The sequence below is a fragment of the Heptranchias perlo genome, chromosome 22 (assembly GCF_035084215.1).
Source record: "Heptranchias perlo isolate sHepPer1 chromosome 22, sHepPer1.hap1, whole genome shotgun sequence".
In the NCBI taxonomy this organism is placed as follows: Eukaryota; Metazoa; Chordata; class Chondrichthyes; order Hexanchiformes; family Hexanchidae; genus Heptranchias; species Heptranchias perlo.
The window spans coordinates 17,237,565-17,249,356 of NC_090346.1; the positions used below are offsets into that span (position 1 = coordinate 17,237,565).

General features: G+C 45.3%; 1 protein-coding gene across 1 annotated transcript in view; it reads left to right on the forward strand.

The window, feature by feature from the left end:
* The window catches only part of hs3st4 (heparan sulfate (glucosamine) 3-O-sulfotransferase 4), a 131,100-nt gene extending 120,926 nt beyond the window's left edge, over positions 1-10,174 (forward strand). The window contains exon 2 of the mRNA XM_068003682.1: positions 9,368-10,174. Coding sequence (XP_067859783.1) covers positions 9,368-10,010 — 643 coding nt within the window. The 3' untranslated portion in view covers positions 10,011-10,174. The remainder of the gene's footprint in view (positions 1-9,367) is intronic.
* Positions 10,175-11,792: the final 1,618 nt, after the last annotated feature.

An 11,792-nucleotide genomic window follows, 5' to 3' on the forward strand; every position in this document is an offset into this window, starting at 1 on the left:
TGTAAACAATTTTACAACACCAAGTTATAGTCCAACAAATTTATTTTAAATTTCACAAGCTTTCGGAGGTTTCCTCCTTCCTCAGGTGAATGTTGTGGAAATGAAATCTTCGAATCCTACGTATTTATAAATCACAGAACAATGCCTGGTTATTACTGCCCGTTGCCAAGGCAATCACAGTGAGCAGACAGAGAGGTGTCACCTACAAGGCTACCGAATATACAAACCCCCCCCAAAAAAAAGAGAGAGATAGGCAGAGACATAGAGACATCCGGAAGGAAGACAGCAAATGACCCGTTATATTAAAAACAGATAACATTTGTTCGTTGGTGGGGTTACGTGTAGCGTGACATGAACCCAAGATCCCGGTTGAGGCCATCCTCATGGGTGCGGAACTTGGCTATCAATTTCTGCTCGACGATTTTGCGTTGTCGTGTGTCTCGAAGGCCGCCTTGGAGTATGCTCACCCGAAGGTCGGTGGCTGAATGTCCTTGACTGCTGAAGTGTTCCCCGACTGGGAGGGAACCCTCCTGTCTGTCCGCACAACAATCGCCAGACAGGAGGGTTCCCTCCCAGTCGGGGAACACTTCAGCAGTCAAGGACATTCAGCCACCGACCTTCGGGTAAGCATACTCCAAGGCGGCCTTCGAGACACACGACAACGCAAAATCGTCGAGCAGAAATTGATAGCCAAGTTCCGCACCCATGAGGACGGCCTCAACCGGGATCTTGGGTTCATGTCACGCTACACGTAACCCCACCACCGAACAAATGTCATCTGTTTTTAATATAACGGGTCATTTGCTGTCTTCCTTCCGGATGTCTCTATGTCTCTGCCTATCTCTCTCTTTCTTTTTGGGGGGTTTGTATATTCGGTGGCCTTGTAGGTGACACCTCTCTGTCTGCTCACTGTGATTGCCTTGGAAACGGGCAGTAATCACCAGGCATTGTTCTGTGATTTATAAATACGTAGGATTCGAAGATTTCATTTCCACAACATTCACCTGAGGAAGGAGGAAACCTCCGAAAGCTTGTGAAATTTAAAATAAATTTGTTGGACTATAACTTGGTGTTGTAAAATTGTTTACAATTGTCAACCTCAGTCCATCACCGGCATCTCCACATCTATTAATAAAGCCCAGGATCCCTTATGCTTTTTAGCAGCCGTCTCAACTTGTCCTGCCACCTTCAAAGATTTGTGTACACACACCCCCAAGGTCTCACTGTTCCTGCACCCCCTTTAAAATTGTACTATTTAGTTTATATTGCCTCTTCTCATTCTTCCTACCAAAATGCATCACTTCACACTTCTCTGCGTTAAATTTCATTTGCCATGTGTCTGCCCATTTCACCATTCTGTCCATGTCCTCCTGAAGTCTGTTACTATCCTCCTCATTGCTTATTACATTTCCAAATTTAATGTCATCTGCAAACTTTGAAATTATGCCCTGTATACCCAAGTCTAGGTGATTAATATACAGTGAAACCTATACAAACGGACACTCCCAAAAAAAGGACATTTATTGACAGTCCCAAATAACGTACATTGTAATAGATACAAGCTCCACCTTGAAACCACGGACCCTCTCAAATTATGATCTACGGACAACCTTCAATGCACCAAGTCCGTTTACAACTTAAAACGTGGGACATGCAGGTAAGCACGAGGCAGCAGCGGGTGAAAGAAACGGCTTTTCTGTAACGGTGGCCTCTTTACCCAGCATCCATAGCGGCCGAGAAACCTCTCTATCTCTGGGATTGAATGCTTGCACGGTTCTGTCCCAGGAATAGAGCAGTTTCTCTGCCACTATGGATGCTGGGTAAAGGACTTCTCATTCCACAAAAGCCGGGAACTAACGGCCGGGGTGGGGGGGGGTGGGGGTGGGGCGGTGGAGGTCCTTGAAATTGCAGGGGGCTCAAGAATTGGGGGGAGTGGGAGACTGGGGAAGGGGGAGAGGGAGACTGGGGAATGCGGGCTCAGGGGAGAGGGAGACTGAGGAATGGGGGCTCAGGGGAGGGAGAGTCTAGGGAATGGGGGCTCGGTAGAAGAGGGGGACTGGGGAATAGGAGCTCGGGGGAGAGATGGAGACTGGGGAATGGGGGCTCAGGGAGAGAGAGAGACTGGGGAATGGGGGCTCGGGAAGAGGGAAACTGGGGAATGGGGGCTCGGGGGGGGGGGGAGAGAGGGAGACTGGGCAATGGGAGCTCGGGAGAAGAGGGGGACCGAGGAATGGGGGTTCGGGGGAGAGAAATGGAGACTGGTGATTGGGGGCTCGGAGGGGAGATGGAGACTGGGGAATGGGGGCTCAGGGGAGAGATGGAGACTGAGGATTGGGGGCTCGGGGGAGGGTGGGACTGGGGATTGGGGACTCAGGGGAGAGATGAAGACTGGGAAATGTGGGGGAGAAATGGAGAGAATGGTTTTCCCTTTTCCCCGCCCTCGGTTTCCCCCTCTTCGCCTGCTCACAGGTGGCCTCCTGATTCTTGGAACTTCTCACACAACAGTTGCTGGCGCGAAACCACAGATAAAGATTCTCAATTACAGGCAATCCAATCTTTATAATGTAAATCCAATCACATTTGCAGAAGTCACTTGATCTGATCTCATGTGATCCAATGTCATGTGATCTGACGTCACATGATCAAACCTCCAGGAATGCCTCCAACCAAAGTTGGCAACCCTACTGCACCAGTGCGTCAGATACAGATGAACTGCGAACAGCCCACTACCCACCCTCCCCAGCACTTCAAACATTAGCAGCTGCAGCACATGGAGGGGGGTCCCGGACTGGGGTCTGCAGGACATTAATCCCCCCCAATTTGGCTGGGATCTCCGGCCCTACAGAATCCACCTTGCCCTGTGCAGGCTGCCAATATAGCAGATCCCAGGATTAGGATCCCAGGATCAATGGGAAAGGACCCCGGGATGGCATGAACTAGAAAACCCAATGAACAGAAAATGAACTGAAATCACATCCTGCTGGCAGGGCTCCAGAATTAGGCATGATCCCAGGTGAGGGTGAAAAAAGGAAGGAACGCTGCAGGAGATACAGCCAATCCTGGGATATTTGGCTTATCTGGTTTAATGTACATGCAATGGCCATTTTGAAAATAAGGACACCTGCAAATAAAGGAAACCTGATGCAAGTCCTTTAGATTTCCAAGTTTTACATGTTTCCCTGTATATCAAAAGAGCAGTGGTCCTAATACTGACCCCTGGGGAACACCACTGTATACTTCCCTCCAGTCTGAAGAACAATCATTCACCACTACTCTCTGCTTTGTATCCCTTAGCCAATTTCGTATCCATGCTGCCACTGTCCCTTTAATCCCATGGGCTTTAATTTTACTAACAAGTCTATTATGTGGTACTTTATCAAACGCCTTTTGAAAGTCCATATACACAACATCAACCGTGCTACCCTCATCAACCCTCTCCGTTACTTCATCGAAGAACTCAATCAAGTTAATCAAACACAATTTGCCTTCAACAAATCCGTGTTGACTTTCATTTATTAGCCTATATTTTTCCAAGTGCCATTTAATTTAGTCCCAGATTATTGTCTCTAAAACATTAGGCTGACTGGCCTGTAATTGGAGGGTTTATCCCTCTCCCCTTTTTTGTTCAGGGGTGTAACATTTGCAATCCTCCAGTCCTCTGGCACCGCTCCCATATCTAAGGAGGATTAGAAGATTGTGGCCAGAACCTCTGCAATTTCCACCCTTACTTCCCTCAGTAACCTAGGATGCATCCCATCTGGACCTGGTGACTTTTCTACTTTGAGTACTGCCAACCTTTTATGTACCTCCTCTTTATTTTTATCCTATCCAATATCTCTACTACCTCCTCCTTTACCTGCTACAATGGCAGCATCCTCTTCTCTCGTAAAGACAGATGCAAAGTATTCATTTAGTACCTCAGCCATACCCTCTACCTCCACAAGAAAATCTCCTTTTTTGTCCCTAATCGGCCCCACCCTTTGTCTATCCTTTTCCTATTTATATGTTTATAAAAGACCTTTGGATTCCCTTTTATGTTAGTCATTAATCCATTCTCATACTCTCTATGCCCCTCTTATTTCCTTTTTTTGATCTTCTCTGTACTTTCTGTATTCAGCTTGGTTTTGTACTATATTATGAACCTTACATTTTTCATAAGCCTCCTTTTTCTGTTTGATTTTAATCTCGATATCTTTAGTCATCCAGGGAGCTGTAGCTTTGAATGCCCTTCCTTTCCCTGTAGTGGGAATGTGTCTACTCTGTATCCGAACCAACTCGTCCTTGAAGATCTCCCATTGTTCAATTACTGTTTTGCCTTCCAATTTTTGATTCCTATCCATCTGGGAAGATCCCTTTTTAACTCTTTGAAGTTAGCCCTCCTCTAGTTAAGTATTTTTACGCTTGTTTGTTCCTTGTCCTTTTCTAAACCTGATGATACGATCACTGTTTCCCAAATGCTCCCCCACTGAAACATGCTCCACTTGCCCCATTTCATTAATCAGCACTAGATTCAGCACTGCTTCCTTCCTTGTTGGGCTGGAAACACACTGATCAAGAAAGTTCTCTTGTACACATTTCATGAAATCCTCCCCCTCTTTTGCCCTTTACACTGTTACTATCCCAGTCTACATTGGGATAATTGAAGTCCCCCATTATCGCAACTTTCTGTAATTTGCCTACAAATTTGCTCCTCTATCTCCTTCCCACTATTTGATGACCTATAGTATACAGCCAGCAGCATAATAGCTCCTCTATTGTTCCTTAATTCTAATCAAATAGATTCTGTCTTTGACCCCTCAACAACATCATCCCTTTCCAGTGCTATAATAGTTTCTTTGATCAGTACTGCCACCCCCCATTTCTTTTTCCCTTCCCTATCTTTCCTGAATACCTTGTAGCTAGAAATATTAAGTTCCCAACCCTTCCCTTCTTTAAGCCAGGTCCGTTATTGCCGCTACTTCATTGTCCCATGTGGCGACTTGTGCTTGCAGCTCACCAACCTTATTTACCATGTTACGTGCATTTACGCACATGCACTCCAAACTCATCTTAGACTGCCTTACATTTGCCCCCTGTCTGATCCCCCCCAATTTCTGAACTATTCTTTGCTCTAGTGCTATTTGTCTCTCCTGGTCCTCTGTGCACCTTGTTTCTCCTCTCCAATGTTCCATCCTGGTGCCCACCCCCCTGACAAATTAGTTTAAACCCTCCCCCACAGCACTAGTTAAACTCCCCATGAGGACATTGGTCCTAGTTCTGTTGAGGTGCAACCCGTCTTTCTTGAACAGGTCCTCCCTGTCCCAGTACTGGTCCCAATACCCCAGGAATCTGAAGTCCTCCCTCTTGCACCATTTCTCTAGCCACGCGTTAACATGTCTTATCCTACTGTTCCTATGCTCACTAGCACATGGCATTGGGAGCAATTCAGAGATTACTACTTTTGAGATCCTGCTTTTTAACTTCCTCCCTAGCTCCTGAAACTCTGACTGCAGGACCTCAACCCTTTTCCTTCCTATGTCATTGGTTCCCACATGGGCCACGACTTCTGGCTGTTCTCCTTCCCCCCCAGAATGTTCTGCACCTTCTTATTGATGACCTTTACCCTGACACCAGGGAAGCCCACACCATGCGGGATTCACGTTGGCGGTTGCAGAAATGCTTGTCTGCCTGAATCCCCTATAACCACTGCATTCGTACACTTTGCTGTGTCCCCCTGTGCAGACCTTTACTCCATGGTGTCATGCACTCACCCTGCAGTCACTGGTATTCAATACTGAAAACCAGTTAGTGAGCACATATACATTGATACACACCCATAGGCACATAGACACACATACACTGACACATAGAAACACACATACATTGACACACACGCATACACACACACACACACACACAAACAAACACGCCCATATGCACACTGCAATAGACAAACACGCTCAGACATGCACACACCCACCCATAAACACTCACCTATAACCACAGACACATGCACATGGACCACACACCATTTAGCCTAGATGCACGCATAGCCATTGATATACATGTATACCCACAGACACACATACCATTTCCCAATTACACAAGTCCACATGCATTGAGGCGAATGAAGCAGATAGAAATTTCCCTGCTGTACCCATCTTCAATCAATGCAGTTGGGCAGTGGATCTATGGACAGATCTCCCTATCGAATATAGACCAGTTAGCCTAACATCTGTGGTGGGTAAAATTTTGGAATCTATTATTAAGGAGACAGTAGCGGAACATTTGGATAAACATAATTTCATAGGACATAGTCAGCATGGCTTTACGAAGGGGAAGTCATGTCTGACAAATTTGCTTGAGTTCTTTGAGGACATAACGTACAGGGTGGATAAAGGGGAAGCAGTGGATGTAGTGTATTTAGACTTCCAGAAGGCATTCGACAAGGTGCCACATAAAAGATCATTGCTCAAGATAAAGAATCACTGGATTGGGGGTAATATTCTGGCATGGTTGGAGGATTGGTTATCTAACAGGAAGCAGAGAGTTGGCATAAATGGTTCATTCTCGGACTGGCAACCAGTAGCCAGTGGTGTTCCACAGGGGTCGGTGCTGGGTCCCCAACTCTTTACAATCTATATTAACGATTTGGAGGAGGGGACCGAGTGTAACATATCAAAGTTTGCAGATGATACAAAGATGGGAGGGAAAGTGGAGAGTGAGGAGGACATAAAAAACCTACAGGGGGATATAGACAGGCTGGGTGAGTGGGCGGAGATTTGGCAGATGCAATACAATATTGGAAAATGTGAGGTTATGCACTTTGGCAGGAACAATCAGAGAGCAGGTTATTATCTTAATGGCGAGAAACTGGAAAGTACTGCAGTACAAAGGGATCTGGGGGTCCTAGTGCAAGAAGATCAAAAAGTTAGTATGCAGGTGCAGCAGGTGATCAAGAAGGCCAACGGAATGTTGGCTTTTATTGCTAGGGGGATAGAATATAAAAACAGGGAGGTATTGCTGCAGTTATATAAGGTATTGGTGAGACCGCACCTGGAATACTGCATACAGTTTTGGTCTCCATACTTAAGAAAAGACATACTTGCTCTCAAGGCAGTACAAAGAAGGTTCACTCGGTTAATCCCGGGGATGAGGGGGTGGACATATGAGGAGAGGTTGAGTAGATTGGGACTCTACTCATTGGAGTTCAGAAGAATGAGAGGCGATCTTATTGAAACATATAAGATTGTGAAGGGGCTTGATCGGGTGGATGCGGTAAGGATGTTCCCAAGGATGGGTGAAACTAGAACTAGGGGGCATAATCTTAGAATAAGGGGCTGCTCTTTCAAAACTGAGATGAGGAGAAACTTCTTCACTCAGAGGGTAGTAGGTCTGTGGAATTTGCTGCCCCAGGAAGCTGTGGAAGCTACATCATTAAATAAATTAATTTAAAACAGAAATAGACAGTTTCCTAGAAGTAAAGGGAATTAGGGGTTACGGGGAGCGGGCAGGAAATTGGACATGAATTTAGATTTGCGATTAGGATCAGATCAGCCATGATCTTATTGAATGGCGGAGCAGGCTCGAGGGGCCGATTGGCCTACTCCTGCTCCTATTTCTTATGTTCTTATGTTCTTATGAATAACCCACTGCAGATCCCTCAGAATCTCCAACACCCTAGAGACTGGATCTGGGCTGATTGGCAGTATCTAATCCCTAACAACATCCCATAAAAAGTATGCAGAGTCCTGACATGCATAGTGACCATCGTAGTCGATTCAAAAGATCATCTCAATGTGTTATGACATGCAAGCACAGCCCAAGCTACCCACAATTATTAAGCTAACACTGCCGCAGTAACAGGCTATGTATAAGATGAATTATTGATTCTGTTCAAAAAGAGATAAAGAAATTGCTTAGCCTTGGGAAAAGTGCTGGAGGTAATTAATCTGAGACAAACCGCCTAGAGAAATTAATTTCAATTCTTTAGTAAGCTATTAAGTGTAGATGTATTTAAAGTACACGATGTGACTCTAACAAAGAATTTGTTCTCATACATCCAGTAAATGGATTATATGATGACGAACACAGACTCAATGAAAATGGTGTAGGGCTTTATAAACACGCAATGTTATTGCTTTCACTGGAAAGGGTTACCTGTACCCCAGAGAGAATCAGGGCCCCGTGGAACTGTACCCCAGAGACTCATGGGCCCTATGGAACTGTACCCCAGAGACTCATGGGCCGATTGAACTGTACTGCAGAGAGACTCATGGGCCTATGGAACTGTACCTCAGACAGAGTCACCAGGGCCCAATGGAGCTGAACCCCAGATAGTACCAGGGACAGAGACAGGAATAGTGCCAAAATTCTCAGCATTGTTTAAGGTGTCAGCCGTGGCTCAGTGGTAGCACTCTTGCTTCTGAGTCAGAAGGTTGTGGGTTTAAGCCCCAGTCCAGAGACATGAGCACATAAACCAGGCTACCGCTCCAATACAGTATTATGGGAGCGCTGCACTGTCGGAGGTGTAACTTTCAGATGAGACGCTAAACTGAGGCCCCATGTGCCCTCCTAGGTGGAAGTAAACAATCCCATGGTACTATTTGAAGAAGAGTTGGGAAGTTCTCCTGGTTAATGTTTATCCCTCAACCAATGTCACTAAAACAGATTATCTGGTCACTTATCACATTGCTGTTTGTGGGACCTTGCTGTTTGCAAATTGGCTGCTGTGTTTCCTACATTACAATAGTGACTACACTTCAAAACTACTTCATTGGTTTTAAAGCACTTTGGGACGTCCTGAGGTTGTGAAAGACGCTGTAGAAATGCAAATTCTTTTTTCTATTTATTTTATTTCCTCTCTGATTGATGAGTAAGTCAATGAACTATTAAATACAACTTCACAGAGCAGCTGATCAGACTGAAATATCTCAAATTGTTTCACACAATGACCTACTGTTAAAGTGCAGTGACTCTGGTTATGTGGGCGAAGCTAAGAACTCCCCCACTGGGTTAGTGGGTAAAGGCACACCCAGTTTCGTGCTGAGCCATACTGACGAGAAGGTTCTTGGTTCAATCTCCAGTCTGCGCTGAGTTAGCTGCTCTCAACTGTGACTGCAGTTGGGATGCAGTAATGATCTCTGGGCTACAGAAGGCTTCCTGCTGGAATGTGTGTCCAGGTGGACAGGACTGGGTTCAGCTTTTATATTTCCCTACATCTGTTTTAGTGATGTTGGTTGAGGGTTAAGTATAGGCCAGAACACCATGCAGGTTCCATTGAACCATACTCCAGCACGAGTCACTGCCTACAGGAGGGGAGGGGAGAGAAACTGGAAAATAAAACAAAGATCTAGTTCTAAAAGAGACCATCTTTTTTTGTCTTTAGAAGTTTGATGCCCAAGACGTTGGATGGTCAGATCACCATGGAGAAAACGCCCAGTTACTTTGTTACCAGAGAGGCACCAAAGCGAATCTTCTCAATGGCAAAGGACACCAAGCTGATCGTGGTGGTCAGGAACCCGGTGACGAGAGCCATTTCAGACTATACCCAGACACTGTCCAAAAAACCTGAGATTCCAACCTTTGAGGTTCTGGCCTTTAAGAACAGGACCCTGGGCCTGATCGATGCCTCTTGGAGTGCTATCCGCATTGGGATCTACGCCTTGCACCTGGAGAACTGGCTCCAGTTCTTTCCCCTCTCCCAAATCCATTTCGTCAGCGGGGAGAGGCTCATCATTGACCCGGCTGGAGAAATGGGCAAAGTGCAGGACTTCTTGGGCCTCAAGAGGATTGTCACGGACAAACATTTTTATTTCAACAAAACCAAGGGATTTCCTTGCCTGAAGAAACCAGAGGACAGCAGCATACCGAGGTGCCTCGGAAAATCCAAGGGGAGAACTCATCCAAAAATAGATCCCGACGTAATCCATAGACTGCGGAAATTTTACCGGCCTTTCAACATCATGTTCCATCAGATTACGGGAGAAGACTTTGATTGGGAAAAGGACGAAAATCAGGAAATCATTTGAGGATATCAATAGCCGAAAGTTAAATGGAAAAGAGAAGAATGGAAACTGGTTTCTTATTGAAGAGAGATATAAAAATAATAGGGCTATATTGTTAGTCCTGTGAAATGAAGAATTTTATTAAGACGACTGTAATTAATTTAAAAAAAGGAATGATTTTTAAGCTATATTGCAGATTACCAAAGGTGTTGTGCTTATGAATTGTGATTTTTTTGAAGATGATTTCTGTGATAAATTCAGCTCGAGTTTGCTGTTTTTTTTTGCAGTTCCTTTCACCCATATCAGATTGGCCTATAAAGTCTCCTGAGGAAGCTCCAATCTGTCTTTTTTGTGTCTCCTTCAGGACGTGCATCTTTGATTGATTTACTTTTACAATGCAAAGTGCAATGTTTCATGATCGGAGCCACAGGCAAGGAAAATGAAGTGAGGGTAGAACATAAGAACATAAGAAATAGGAGCAGGAGTAGGCCATACGGCCCCTCGAGCCTGCTCTGCCATTCAATCAGATAATGGCTGATCTTCGACCTCAACTCCACTTTCTCGACAGATCCCCATATCCCTTGATTCCTCGAGTCCAAAAATCTATCTATCTCAGCCTTGAATATACTCAATGACTCAGCATCCACAGCCCTCTGGGGTAGAGAATTCCAAAGATTCACAACCCTCTGCGTGAAGAAATTCTTCTTCATCTCAGTCTTGAATGGCCGACCCCTTATCCTGCAACTATGACCCCTAGTTCTAGACTCTCCAGCCAGGGAAAACAATCTCTCAGCTTCTAGGGATTTTGTATTCATTAGAGTGAGAGATGTAAATGCTAGGAATAGTACAATTTGCATTCCAGCCACTCAACATCAAACACTCCCAGGGCAGGTACAGCACGGGTTAGGTACAGAGTAAAGCTCCCTCTATTCTGTCCCATCAAACACTCCCAGGGCAGGTACAGCACGAGTTAGATAAAGTGTAAAGCTCCCTCTGCACTGTCCAATCAAACACTCCCAGGAAAGTACAGCACTGGTTAGATACAGAGTAAAGCTTCCTCTACACTGTCCCAGCAAACACTCTCAGGGCAGGTACAGCACAGGTTAGATACAGAGTGAAACTCCCACCACACTGTCCCATGAAACATTGTCATCAGGAGCAGGAACCCTTCGTCACTTTTCCCCTTCCTCACCCAGAGAGTATCCTTATAACTGCATATCTCAGTAGGAATTGGGAATCGACCCTGGGACCTTCCTGAACTATAGAACTTCATCACTCAGTGATACAACTCGTTGAGCCATTCATTAACTCTTCCAGGTGGTCTGCACTTTGGCACTGGTATTAGACTGGTGTCCAGAAAACAAGGATTAATGTTTCAGGTGTGTGGCCTTATTGGAATTGAAGACTGAAATACATAAAGGCATTTTAGTGAGGTTGGAAAAAAGAAAAGGGAGATGGAGGGGAGATAATCAACAGGTGCGCCAATCCCAGAGATGGAGGTAATCGGCCGTCCCTCTCCGTGATTCGTGTATCTGTTAATTCTCTACTTCTCGCCTGGTCTATTTTTATTTTATCCCAAACTTACTAGAATGTCTGCTCATCTTTTGGTATTCACACCGGACGTGTCATAACCTGTCCTTTCTCTTCATAGACCTGCTGCGTATTTACATCGCTTGCTGTTTTTATTTCAGATTTCCACCAGTTACAGTGTTTTGTTTTCATTTCTACAGTTGCCCCCGTGCTCCTGGGCTAAGGAGAGGGAAAAACCAGAAGGGATCCTGCACCTGATCAATGTCCAGTGAGCCC